This window comes from Bos taurus, chromosome 8 (genome assembly GCF_002263795.3).
Source record: "Bos taurus isolate L1 Dominette 01449 registration number 42190680 breed Hereford chromosome 8, ARS-UCD2.0, whole genome shotgun sequence".
Taxonomy (NCBI): Eukaryota; Metazoa; Chordata; class Mammalia; order Artiodactyla; family Bovidae; genus Bos; species Bos taurus.
Genome location: NC_037335.1, coordinates 24,036,838 through 24,051,887, shown reverse-complemented (window position 1 = coordinate 24,051,887; position 15,050 = coordinate 24,036,838). Strand labels below are relative to the sequence as shown.

The window sequence follows — 15,050 nt, the reverse complement described above, 5'->3', positions numbered from 1 at the left end:
CCCAGTAATGGATAATGAGAAAAGACTTAATGCAATATATTATCAATGTAATTGGATTTTAAGTTCAAATAGATTCATATTTTTTCCTACTCAAAACCCATTAAAGTAAGCACAGCTATTTGTTTTGCTCATGATAAATAAAATTCTCGAGGCAATTTCAAGTTGACTATTAATTATAAGTGACATGAATTAGCATCTTTCCAATGCAGAAGTATGCCTCGCTGCATTAAAGCTACTTAAGTAACAGTCAGCGCACTTAAAAGGAATTTAGTTTCTGGAAAACACACAGGTGATCCCAGTTTTAATTAGGTCACACATAATTCATTGAAATCAATCATGCATTTCTAACTACAAACAGCGAACACATTTCCTCAAATTCTGAGTTATGAATACCTACAGCAACGAAGCTACACAAATTCTTCAAATGAAAGCAGAGTTCATTTCAGCCGCCGGTCCAGCCACCATGGCATTTACTTTGAAGAGCAAAAGCTTCCAATAGGACTTTTTCTCTGTAAAATTTATAGAGGAAAAACCTCTCCTTTCTGAGAACAAGGGATAAAATAGTTCCCTGGGGAACGGTGAGTGTAAGCATGCCAAGGTGCCCCAACTTAAACTTTGTACGGCGTATAATCTATAAAAATAGTTTATATTATATACAAATATCGTGTATTAACATCTATAAAGGGAATCTAGAAAGACGGTACTGATGAACCTATATGCAGGGCAGGAATAAAGATGCAGATGTAGTGGACCGACTTGAGGACACAGCATGGGGGTGTTAAATAGTGGGAAGCTGCTACGTAACACAGGAAACCCAGTCTGACACTCCCTGATGACCGAGAGAGAGAGTTACGGCTAATTTGTGTTGTTGTATAGCAGAAACTAACACAACAGGATAAAGCAAGCACCCTCCAGTTAAAAATACACACACACTATACTATCGAATTACTATGCTGTACACCTGAAACTAACATAATAGAGTAAGTCAGCTATACTTTAATAAAAATAAATGAAACAAATTCAAAATACTTAAAAAAAAATGAATGTGACTATTTATTTGCCATCGTTTTTGGTGTTTCACATTTTTGCTGTGGCTATACTCTTAGATCCAGTGAAAAGGTATGATTCCATCCCAGGGAACCTCATCTCTACCAAGACACTCACCTGCGACTTCGGCTGCCCCCTCTATTTACAGGTCTCTCCATTTCGGAGTCATTGTCATTATCCTCTGCTTCATCTGATTCCTCCTCGTTGTCATCAGAATGCAGATCTTTCATTATAGACCTTAAAGGACCTGAACAATGAGAATGAACCACAGGCAATCAAATACACTTAGCCATAGCCGACATAGGGGGATAACTCACCAGCACAGAACATTGCTTAAAAATTACCATCATCAGATACAGTTATACAATTTACATGATAAATCTGGTAGTTTCTGGAATGCAACCTCTCCCCAAATACTACTGCTTTCATAACACATGCCCCAAAATGTTCTTTACAAAATCTCTATTTCCTAGGAATTTTTTTCCTATGCATTTTTCTTCCCTAAGAAAAATCACACCTAAAAAGAAACAGAAAGATCTGTTAGTAAATTGAATGTTTTGTTAGGTTAATCCATGTATTGAAAAGTTGAGACTAATAAATCACCATGGTTGTAACTTGTTCTTAGCAAGGCGGCCTTTGTGTGGTAGTTTTTGATCTATTAAGGTTTAGCTGTTCCTTTTATTTCAAGGTCAATTTCAGGTCAAGCAAGCATTTCAGTCAAGTTCAGATTATAAAGTATTTCAATTCCATGGTGCAATGTCCTATTTCTGATCTTCATATTGATCTTGGACACAAGGTCTTGTTGCAACAATTTTGTGTAGCCAATTTTATTTTTTTGTTATTTTTTATTATTTTTGTGTAGCCAATTTATACTTTTTAAGAATTTCCTGGCAAAATATTGGCATGAATTTACCTAAATAAGACCATGTAATAAAACAGTGCCCAGAACATTCAAAACAGTATCCAGTATTAGATGAGAGAGAAACGTCAAGGCAGAACTAATTTTATTCTAGAATGTAAAAAAAAAATTAAATTCACAGAAAAATGCATTAATGTGGCTTATTTTCATCACACTACTATAAATGTAATGAAATCAAAATAGGTATTTCTAATCTTAACAGAAGAGATTGTAAGGACAATGGAGAGAGTGAGAGAGGCACTTTCATCCTAGATTAGCCAATTCCTAAAGGCTAATCTGTGATAGGACTATCTGAGCTATCATTGCCTTACTTCTAAAATAAGTGTTGACTCTGTGTAATCTCACATTCTGCAAACTCCAAATTTCTCTGCTTTTGTAATGGGCTTTTATCTTGGGAAGTCAGTGGAACAAGAACTCTAAACAGCCAAAACGAACAGTGTCTTTTACTTTTTTCCTGGAAGCTTAGCCTTAGCCTAAACGCACACAACAATTTAATCCTTTTCAAAACATGCAAGGCCATCAGGAATTCAATGCGGTCAATCAAAAAAGGTAATGTGCAACGTGATGCCCAGAAACAGATTATTTCTTGATATAATCTGTTTCCCTATTTAAAAAAAAAAATTGAAAAACGGGCCTGTGTTTGTAGAGTTTCCACACATGAAAAATGGAACATATATTTAGTTAATGTTTCAGTTTAAATTTTTTTGCTAAATTTATTTTGAGTTTGAGTAGAAGAAAATATATTCTAAAGACAGCAAATTAAGACTCACCACAGAAAAAAGTCTATTAATCTGTAGAAAAATAATAAAATGAAAGATGTCCAGGAGGGGGACTAAAAACCTATTTCTCTCTGTCAAAGCCTCTCAAGTCTAGCTTTCACTATTGTATTTCCTTTGGGAACTCCCTGGAATGGGCTGTGTCTATAATCCTTTTGTAAAATGGGACTCTGATGGCAGGGACTGGAAAAAGGGGAATTTCTAGAGGCTGGCCTCATACATCAGAACAATACTCAAGTGCATTCCTAGGGGAAATAAATACAACTGCATAAAAGCCAAGTTATCATTCAAATAATAAAACAGTAGAAAATAGGCCATAAATCAAGTCATTAAGATGTTTTATGAGAAAAATGTTTCCGAGCTGGCCTGGGAGATGTGGATACCTTGTTGCCTGGTCTGGGATGGTGTGAAGCTGGAGCTGGAGCTGGAGCTGGCAGGACTGGGCTGTTCAGACTTGAAATAAGAAGAGAAAAGCACCATCAGTAAATGCATAGGACGCTACACACCTAAAATTAGAAACACCATCGCTGCTCAAACAGATTTTGCCCTACAAAAACAGTCTGACACTGTGCTAGAAAATGACTACAAATTGCCTCATTTCAAAAATGCTAACACAGGAAAGTCAGTGTCCTTGTTGTTTTGTCCACAATAGTTTCATTAGATGCAGAAACAAGTGCAAAACCTCAAGGATAAAGAGGGACACACCTCATAAGGCAAGAAACCTGGCTTTGATTCCACTCCCATGTTTACTGTCATCTGCATTGCTTTCTGAAAGATACCTTGATTACCCTTTCTGCAACATTTGATTGACTCAACTGGTTAAAACATAGTGGTAATGAGGCCAAGGTCATTAGTTCAATCACATTATGAGCCAGTTAATTTTACTCTGGTCCAAGGCCATGACCCAACCCTAACCCCGTTCATCCACAGTTCACAAATGGAGGCCAGTGATTGCAAGGAGACCTGGCCAAGTCCCACACATGAGTCAGGGGAAAATGTTCCCACCACTTAAAACAAAACACACCCTTTAATTCCACAGTACAGTGATGCAGGGAAAGAGCATCATATACACACCCCACTCTCAACACATTCTCTTCATTCCTTAGTACCCAGAATAAGTTCCACATCCTCCTTGACCCACCAACTCAAAGTTCTCTTCCTTTCCCAAACCCACTGAAAATGTGGATCATCTGTTTGCTTAGAAGATCTGCTATGGAATCATGCTACCTCTGATGTAGGTGTTTTTTCTTTCCAGTAACCTGCCAGCACTTGAAAAAGCTGGGATTGGAGCCTCTGCCTTGTGCTTCTCGTTATGCCCTCATACTCAGCAACACTCACTGCATACAACAGGCGCTCTTTCTCTGTGACATTAGGCCCTCTGGTCCACCATCTGTTTTGTTTTTTTTTTAATTTATTTAATTGGAGGCTAGGCTAATTACTTTACAATATTGTAGTGGTTTTTGCCATACATGGACATGAATCAGCCATGGCTATACATGTATTCCCCATCCTGAACCCCATTCCCACCTCCCTCCCCATCCCATCTCTCAGGGTCATCCCAGGCCACTGGCCCTGAGTACCCTGTCTCACGCATTGAACCTGGAGTGGTGATCTATTTCACATATGATAATACACATGTTTCAGTGCTATCTGTTTTTATGAGACTTTCTGGTAGGTAACAGTGGGAGGAGAAAACAGATGGACAGAACTGTGCAGAGAAAGTGATCATGCCAACCAGACACTTGAATTGTACACATTTGAGGCCCAGTTTGGAGAAGGCAATGGCACCCCACTCCAGTACTCTTGCCTGGAAAATCCCATGGACGGAGGAGCCTGGTAGGCTGCAGTCCATGGGGTCGCTAAAGTCGGACATGACTGAGCAACTTCACTTTCACTTTTCACTTTCATGCATTGGAGAAGGAAATGGTAGCCCACTCCAGTGTTCTTGCCTGGAGAATCCCAGGGACGGGGAAGCCTGGTGGGATATAGCCCATAGGGTTGTCATTAGTTTAAAATAACTTAATGTTGATCAATTTGGTTGGAAGAAGGCATTATTTTTCTCCCATTTCTAATATGCTCATAGTTTAAACTACATGCTCATGTCACTTGAGAAACTTCTGAGGTCTTCTCACGATCAGGACACATCTTCGTTGCTCAGTGGGTGACTACGTTTATCACGGCCACATGGAGGACACCCTGGAGCACAATCAGAAGCCACTCCATGAGGATGAGAATCCCAGTTCCATTCACACTGCAGTTTCTCCCCCTTGCTCTTCTCAGCTCCCCTCCCTTCACTGAATCCACTACCCCCTCCCCTCCAAGCGGCACCAAGCTCCACAGACTCAGACACAAGGAAGCACTTTCAGGCATTCCTAATGCATACTTCATATCCCGAGGCTGGATGGGAAAACAGGTGTCAGCAATCTACCACTCACCCTCCAGGAAAAGAGCCAGACGGGACCTCTAATGAGCAGCAGGTGGCCCACCAACCCACCACCCCTGCAAGTTTCCTTGAAATTTGCAGCACGAGGTCCACATTGCTATTCGTGACCCACAAAGAAGAGCCGGTGGACAAGTACAGAGGCCTGTGAGAGGTACCCTTCACTCTGCCCAGTGTCTTCCACTTCCCAGACCCTGCGGTGAGTCACACAACTGAAAGGGGATGCAGCACGATGCCCAGCCGCAGACATTTCTCCGGGGGTCCACGGAGCACTCCCTCTCCTCTCCAAGTTGCTCTCTTCAGCCATGAAAAGTGTCTGCAAATGGTAATATTTTGATAGTTCTGGAAACCATTTTGGAGCCAAAAAAGAGGTTTCCTTAGAGAGAGCTGCAATCCCCATCCTGCCTGGCCAGTACACGCTATGCTGGACTTCGAGGAGATGTTCTGCCAGAGCTATTTGCTGTGAGTGACATTAATTAGGATCAAGAGGACAGTGGCCATCTCTCCAACTCCCCCATGCTAAATGTGACCCATCTGTCTCAAGCATCATGCCAATGCCGGAACCAAACCTGGAGGCAGCCTTCTTTTAGCTTCCTAACCATAAACAAGGTTAATAATGCCACAGTTGCTAACCATCAGAAAACTGGCAAATGCTAAAGAACATAATACAACCAGAGCAAAAGGCTTTCTATTCAATGTTTATCATTAACACCCTGGCTCTTTCACCAAGCATTTGAAGGGGTTTACAGTAGAAGACACAGTCATTCAGTGAGAATATTAAAATGGAAACTTTAATATGGAAACTTTTCACGGTTGAAAGCAACAGAGGTGGATGGAGAAGGATAAAGTATTGAATGGTGGGCAGAAAATTCCCATGTCCAGAAAGTTTTTTGCCATCAGTACAAGGACTTGTAGAATGTGAGAGCTAAGGAGACCTCTGAATCATCCAAAAGAGTGATTGTCATACTTCCATGAGCAGTAGAGAACCAACTGGGAGAGCTGGTAAAATGCAGACTCCTAGGCCCCACCCAGGGTGTCTAAGTCAGGGAGAGTGATAAGAACCTGGATTTCTTACAAGCTGCTGTTCTGAGGGCCAACCAGACTTTTGAGAACCACTGGCCAAAGACTCATATATTCACAGCTGTGAATATTCATCGGAATCAGCTAGGGGGATTCTACACACGAGGAGACTCTGATCCAATATATTTGGCAGGGCCAAATCAGGGAAGCCCTCTCTTTTTATACATGCAAAAATATGTTGTTGAAAGAATCTTAACTTTAAGAAAGCATAAGAGTTTGCATCATGAGAAAAAATATAAACTTATCAATCTATCCAGAGGTAACAACCCAGCATAATCTTCAAAGTATTGGGCAAAAAAGCCCCCTGAGAGAACATAGCTGCTGCTGCTGCTGCTGCTGCTGCTGCTGCGTCTCGTCAGTCGTGTCCGACTCTGTGTGACCCCATAGACTGCAGCCCATCAGGCTCTGCCATCCCTGGGATTCTCTAGGCAAGAACACTGGAGTGGGTTGCCATTTCCTTCTCCAATGCATAAAAGTGAAAAGTGAAAGTGAAGTCACTCAGCCGTGTCCAACTCTTCACGACCCCAAGGACTGCAGCCCACCAGGCTCCTCCGTCCATGGGATTTTCCAGGCAAGAGTACTGGAGTGGGGTGCCATTGCCTTCTCCGACAGAACATGGCTACCAGTGAATAAAAACATTCATGAAGCATGTACAATTGTGTTTTGGTGGATAGACCTTACACTAACCAAAGCTGACCAGGACAAAATTCAACTAGATGTTAACTACTCAAAAAGCCATTCTGCTACTAGATGAGGCTGATCCAGCCTTAGATTTTATCAAGTCCAACAAAACCAAGCTGGAGGTCACTTTAAGTTTGTTTGTTTTAAAATCAGATTTACCCACCAAAAACACAAGTCAAAGATGACTATATAAAACTAGGTAAGGTTGTGTGTGTTACAAAAATTTTCACCATAAATAGAGCTAGATTAAGATCTTAACTAGGCCCCAAGGATTGAAGAGATTATGTATCTTCCTTTTCCCTCCCTAGGTGTGCCAAAAACTAACTGCAGGGAATTCCAATGAGGTTCTGATGTCCCCCTTAATTTAAGACTTATTTTTGAACATTAAAATTTTCACTAAGAAAAAAAGTTTTTTGTGTGCTTCTTATTGCTTATGCCCTAAGCACGTGTTTAGCTGAGGTACTAAGCAAGGCACACTAGACATGAAGTTTCTTTAAATAGTCTGTTCCACAATGACAAAAGTATAGGCTGAAGAATCTCAAATTCTATTGCTCATTAGTATATGTTTTGGGAAGATTACTTAAGCATTAGTTTCCTCAGTGAGGGCACTGAACCTCATGTAGAAGTGCTAATGTTAAGTTGATATAATAAAGTAAAAAATCCTAGCCCATGACTGTTATAATGGCAGCTAATCAATACTTAGTTGCAACTACTTTTTACAATAGATCATAAATGCCTCTATTGCCTAAAACAAGATATATCTTTACTACCAAAACAATGGGCCTACCAAGATTTGCAATGCAATCTTCAACATTAAATGGCTATGCAAAACCATTTTGTAATGGATTTTCTATGGAGGATTATTCTTGTCCAAGACAAGTAAGAAAAACCGCATGTTGACAACTCCTAGAAGTTAAGTCTTAGAAGTGTTGTTGCTTCAAACAAGAACACCTGTCAATGCAGGTCACACGACAGGACTCATAAAATCTGCCATTGTTCCTTAGGCTTGGAGCAGATTTCCTCTTAGGTAATCAGAACCCAGAATTTTCATCTTTTCTAATGGGCAACTATATTTTTGAACAAAATTTCAACTTGATCTTTAAAACAATAAAAATAAAGAAAAGGTGGGAGAATTATATACACCTTTCTTCAGGAGAAAGGCAGAGAATATGGTATAAGTAAATTATTTTAGACATGTTTTAGACATATTGCTACTTTATTTTCACAAATTTCTGTTTTGTTTAGGAAAAAAACACATACCCTCCAATAAAGATTATCTTTTCTTTGCACAAATATTCAGACTGTGTCAAGGATGAGTACTAATCAAAGAAGAAAACACATATGTAATACACTTTTAAAAGACTACATCATTCGTGATGTATATCAACTAAATTTATGATAGCAATCATTTCACAATATATACATATATCAAATCACTATGTTATGAACCTTAAACTGATATGATGTTTTATAACAATTATATCCCAAAAAAACTGAGAAAAAAAACTACCTCATTTAGTTTCCCTATGATAAGAAACTAATCAAACTCAACTTTCAAATAAACATTTGATTTTAAAGAAAAATGACATTCAACATCCATTCTAGACAATGTTCTTCATCCTATGAACACACTCTTATCAATTCCCATTAATAGGTAATGTATTGTGAGAGCTATGTCAATAAAAGGTAAGGTAAAAGTTAAGCTAGGAAATAAGTATTAAAAGTTACAAAATAACACTTAAATTTAACAAGGTTATTGCAACAGTTGGAGAAGGCAATGGCACCCCACTCCAGTACTCTTGCCTGGAAAATCCCATGGATGGAGGAGCCTGGTGGGCTGCAGTCCATGGGGTCGCTAAGAGTCGGCCATGACTGAGCGACTTCCTTTTCACTTTTCACTTTCATGCATTGGAGAAGGAAATGGCAAGCCACTCCAGTGTTCTTGCCTGGAGAATCCCAGGGACGGGGGAGCCTGGTGGGCTGCCGTCTATGGGGTCACACACAGTCGAATACGACTGAAGTGACTTAGTAGCAGCAGATGCAGCAATGCAACAATGAATTGTCAAAAGGCTAAAAACAACAGAGTTTTAATCTTCATTTGGTTTTACATTAATAACTTTTACAAAATAAACATGCTAAAAGAACAAAACCTTATTATACAGAAAGGTATATGAAAATAAGATTGGAAAATTCAGTCAAGAACTCTAGCCTCTTAATGGGTCTTTGTGTAGATCTATCATGGTCTTTATTTCATTTGTTCTGCCATGAGAAAGGCAAGTACTGGTATGGACTAAATGTGTTTCCCCCCAAAGAAATTCTATGTTGAAGTCCTAACCCCCATGTGATGGTATTTGGAGATAGTCTTTGGGAGTAATCAGGTTAGATGAGGTCATGAGGGTGGGGCTCTCAGGATGGGATTAGTGCCCTTATTTAGACAAGACACCACAGAACTTGCTCCTCCCTCGCTTCTCCTATGTCAAGATACAGTGAGAAGGTGACCAGCTGCAAGCTAAGAAAACAACCCTCACAGAGAAGCCAAATTGACCAGCACCTTGATCTTACCAGCTGACTTCCCAGCTTCCATAAATAAAAATATTAAAAAAAATTTCTGTTGTTGAAGCTACACAGTCTATGGTATATTATGGCAGCCAGAGTTGACTAAAATAGCAGAACACATTTTTAATCTCCATTTACTGGTGATGAAACTGAAGCACAATAAAATGAAGTGACCAGCGGGTCACTCTGGACTTTCCAGGTGGCTGAATGGGTAAAGAACCTGCCTGCAATGCAGGAGATATGGGTTTGATTGTTGGGTTGGGAAGATTCCCTGGAGGAGGGCAAGGCAACCCACTCCAGTGTTCTTGCCTGGGGAATCCCATGGACAGAGGAGCCTGAGGACTACAGTCCATGGGATTGCAAAGAGTCAGACATGAGTAACGTGACTGAGTATAAGCATGGGTAATATTTAGGTGGATTACAACCAAGTTTTGTGACTTCTAATCTAGCCCTCTTTATACTGCACCTATTAACATTAAAGAAGATCTATCAGTTTAAAACAGAGTTCTGAACATACTAACACCATTTTATAACACTAGTGTCAAGGAAGAAAGTTTTCTATGTCACTGGGAAACTGAATATCCCTCTAAGGGACAGCTTGTGAGCAGCATCCAAAGCAAACGAGTGGTAAAAACACTTCACCCCTGGGGCTGTATGTCTGTATCAACTGCTTCTAACATTCATCCAATCAATACCACATTAGATCCTGGCTACTCACCTCACTAGTACAGTAAGGTTTTTTCTTTTCTTTTTTTCAAAAAGCAAGTAAGTTTTCCCTCTGAACTATCCTGATCCTCTTGACACTAGCATTGATCAAGAAGACTGGCAAACACATCAGGCAACACGCTACAATCATTTACTTTATTTGCCTTCAAGGGTGAACTATCACTTTCCCCAAGCCACGAAATCCAGGGTTTAAAAAAATAGATTTAATGCTTTAAATAATCTGTTAACAGCTCTTTCTTTGAAACCAAGGTTTAATTGGAGAAAGAACACTGGAGTAGGAAGCTGGAACCCTTATTGCCAATTACTCAGGTCTGTGAGCACACAGAAGAAACCACATCTCTCTTGGGCAAACCCTCTCCATTTGTAAGTATCATGACAATTTGAGTGAATCCGATGTTAAATTATAATTGTATTTAGTCTCTTGGACCCTCGTATTATCAAAAGCTATTGTTATGTCCACCATGTGCTGGTAATAGAGGAGGATCCTAAGAACTACCTCTCCTATGGTTAGCAAAACAGAAACGATCTTTATTTCTATTATATTTTCAACTTACAGACAAAGTCATTCTGGGTGCCAAGATAACTGGCTTTGCATCGAGCTGCCTCTGTTTTTACAACTGCATTTGTATTCTTCATTATTATTGCCATCTTCACTATTATTATTAAGTGCCGTCAACATTTGTCACCATCCCTCCCTGTCTGAGAACACAAAATCCCATTAGGAAACGAACTGGCCTTGGGGAACAAGGGTCTATAAATCTTTCCATAAGACCCTTTTCCACACTTGGGGATGGCTATAATTTTCTTTCAGCTTCTTCTCTTTTAAACAGAGGAGCCTCAAGTCTTTTATCTCTCATCACCAGTTGTACTTTGAAGGCTGCTAACTGACTATTGTGGACAGAACATGTGATCTTTCAAAAAATCCAGTTGTTGCAAGATGGTGCATGTGCCAGGTGTGTTCTGAAAATCACTCACTTGTTAAGAGCTTTAGGAATGAGAAATTATCTGGAAAAGACCATGTACAGTTGTGCCGCCTAGAAGCATGTAAGCATTCCCTGAGTAAAGACTGCACACAGAAGTTGAGTTTCACAACTGGCCATTAATTATACCACCTATTTGTAATGTTAGAGACATCTTTTAACTAGTCTTTTTTTTTTCTCTTTCATACATTTTAAAAGTAGAGGAAGAAAAAATTAGAAGAGAGTTTGGAGCTATAATGCGTCACAAAAGAGAAACAGGAAGAACAAGGAAAAAAAAAAAGTTTCCTGATAGAATTGCCGCATAATTAACTGTTATTGAAGCTGACCAATGAACATCAAAACACCACTGCTCCTCAGCCAACAATAAGATCACTTAACTGTTGTCAGAACTACTATTCAGTTGCTTGTGAAATAACCCACCTGTGTAGTGCACGAGACACTTGAAATAATGAAAAAGTGTCGGTGGATTCTTTGTATAAGGGCAGGGCCCAATTGAATAAAATACTAAAAGTACATTTTATGTGGTTATAACTCTCAGTTTGGGATTATAAATTTTAAATATAAAAGTAAGTTAAATAGAATGAATTCAGAGTATCATAAACATGGTAAATAATTGAAATCAAGTAAAACAGAGATATATCTAAAGAGATCATCTTGACAAGACATTTACCTGCATTAAAAAATGGCTTACTTAAAAATGGTCATAGAGTAATTGATTGACCCAATAGAATCTTTATCGACCTACACAAATGTCAGGACGTTTTATTAATTTTAATCTTTCAGCTATCTTAGAGAATTTTCCCCATTAAATGTGAAGCTTAGATTTACCATCATAGCCGCAGCATTAAGAGTTCATTTTATTCACTAAATGCTTATATCCATGGTATTTGGACTTCCAAAAACAACCAAAACTCACTGGGGAAAAAAGTACTGATTTAAAATTAACCAATCAGCATCAGGTTAAAAACGCAACACTTCTCATGGTCAGTCTACACAACAAAGATTATTAATAGTTGCAAGAACTCTTTCTTTACAAACCTGTATCTTCCTAATCAGAGTAATAGTGTATTTTTCAGGTTATTTTACTGGAACCCTTTCTTCTGGATGACAGCATCTCGAAGTTCCTTGGGTATGGATATGCACATGTGTTCACAAAGATATGTGTCATTTAATCCATAGGGGTAAGAGAAAATAGGACCTTTATTCATGTTTATTTTCTGTCTTTACCTTTTAAATTTTCAATTTTTTTGTATGTGTTTTCTTATATATGTTAATATGGCTATTACTATATGTATAATCTGGAAATATACATATACTTGGGGACACATGTCTATTAAGAGTTTTAATATCAACTCTATAGATAGTCAGTTTTAATTCTGTAATTTACCTGCTCAAATCTTAATTATATGACAGATTTCAAATTCTGGGGTGATATGTGCTAAACCTATAAGGCACCATCATTACAATTTACTCAGGGACTGTCCAGATTTTTGTATTTTGTGCTCAAAATTGACTTAGAGCTTAAATGTTTAATTTTTAAGTTAAACAAAAGTATTTCAACAGAGTTCCTTAACAAATAAGAGGCAACACAAACCTATTTAAAAGATTTTAAAGTGCATATATGTCTTCTTAAAAGTCCAAAGAAAAAATACTCTACATGACCTCCTTCTCCCCAAAATTTGAAATTACCTTCACTGTGGCTCTATTTGAAGCTCTCATTTTATAGTATTGGCTGGAAATTGCACAATATTAAGTGAAACTGAAAAATTTTTTTTAAAACAGCCTAACATCTAAATATTTTATACTTGCATTCACTTCTCTTAAAATATTAAGTACTAACAAACATTTTAAAAAATAAAGTTATTTTTTAAAATTCCCTTCTATCAAAAAAAAAAAAAAGAACTAAAATAGCAAAAACACAGCACAGTTAAAAGATTGTTCTCATGTGAAAACATTAGATGAACTTTTTGTTCTCAATGTACTCCCTTAAAAAACGTAGTATTTAGAATCAACAGATTCCCTATTAGTAATATTAGATTCTTGTCAAGAATAGGAGGAATGTTGCTGCTTATAAGGCTGTAAAGGAACCTACATTTCCATGCACACATCTTATATAGGCCTAACAGTTGCTTTTCTTCATAAATCAATCTATTGTTGCACTTCATAATGAGAAGGCAGATTTACTGCCTTTTACCGCCTTTTCTCACCATCAGAAAGATGCCTATTTGGGTCATAGAACGTTTCTCTTCTTCAAGGGTGTTTGGGATTAGGGAGGCAGGGGCAAGAACCTTTAACATCTGCTCCCTTCAAGTGAATGACACCTCCAGTTCTCACAGCCGGAATGTTGAAAAGCAAATACCCATAAGTTGATAAAATTTTCTAACCTGAACAAGCACAACACTTGAAATCCACTGAAGACACACACATCTCTAAAACACACATTTGGGATTTGAGGGTTATACTGTAAAAAACAGTAAAACGTATCATTTTGATTGCTAACATTGTAATTCAAATGCCATGAAATCATCATCACAGTTAGAACAATAGGAGTTTAGAATAAAGACCTCTGAGCCCATCATCTTGAATTTTCTCTACCACTGAAAAACAATCTAAAGTGCTGGGCAGTAAGACTAACATTTGTCATCTCAGTATTTTGTGCAGTAATAACAAAATTGTTTATAATATAGACGTACACTCTTCTGTTTTTATTTATTTAATTTATTCTTCCCTTAGGGAGAAATATTTAAGATTTGTGAACTTTAAAAACAAGAGAAAGACACTTGTCAGCATCTAATGCTTAACCATCTGCCTTTTAAAAATATACACACATGTACTTACCCGCTCACGCTAGTTAGGCTAAACATTCTTAGCAAGTAAGTACAGTTTGATGGATCTAAACAGAAGTTTCAGTAACATAGCTATACTTTTGGAAACACAGCTATCTTTAAACAAGGAATCATGATTTCTATGAGCAAATGCAATCAGCCATAAATTAACAGCAAATAGACACCATCCAAAACAAATAAACAAAGTGAGGCAGGTATTGGATTCAAGGAAGAACCTCTTTTTTTGAAGAAAACTAAACTATGTCTTCTGTCCATGAATATGGAGTATTGCCTAGTGAGCTAACACTTCTTGTTACTTTGGGCTATCTTTTGTCACTTAAGCAATGCTTTCTGACAGTTTTACAGGCTGTTATCCCAAGGACTTCAGTATTTATGGCCTTTATTCACTTGGGCTTTCTGCTCTTATCCACTAGTTACTAATCACTAAATAGATTTTTTTTTATGGGACTGAAATTAGCTCAAAGGATGTCCTTTGACAATGGCAGCTCTGGACAGTACCGGCTAAAGGTCTTCTCCTCAGCCTCTTCTTGCTCTCCTCAATTTTCTCTTCCTTACAGACAAGTTAATGAGGGTTCAGATCCACGCTGTTCAATTAGAGCAACAGTACAAATGATTTACAGCATTCTTAGAGGACAGTTTTGAAACGTTTGTGAATTGATTCTCAGAAACTCATTCAATTTCAATAACTCAACGATGATTTAAAGACCTATATTTATTTTTAATCTTCATGAAACTTGTAGAATCATTATTCAGGAAAAGCTACAAACCTTACTATACATACAGTATTTATAGAGCGACAAATTCTACAAACCTTACTATACACAAGCATGCATAGATGTTTCAAATATATACATTATATTTTAAAACTTGGCACATTTAGTTTACAATATGGTACTCCAATTTCTCCCTAGACAATAAAGGCTACTTAATACCTTTTTATCCACTACACTTAAAAGAGCCAAGCGCTGAAAAGCAAGTAGAAAACACAGACGCTTCTTT

General features: G+C 38.0%; 1 protein-coding gene across 2 annotated transcripts in view; it reads right to left on the bottom strand.

Moving 5' to 3' along the window:
• Positions 1-15,050, bottom strand: part of MLLT3 (MLLT3 super elongation complex subunit) — a 288,090-nt gene that overhangs the window by 20,822 nt on the left and 252,218 nt on the right. For both annotated transcript variants that reach the window (NM_001192549.2, XM_005209892.5), the window contains exons 6-7: positions 3,126-3,195; positions 1,165-1,294 (exon numbers count right to left, since the gene is read on the bottom strand). In NM_001192549.2, the coding sequence (NP_001179478.1) occupies positions 1,165-1,294; positions 3,126-3,195 (200 nt within the window). The remainder of the gene's footprint in view (positions 1-1,164; positions 1,295-3,125; positions 3,196-15,050) is intronic.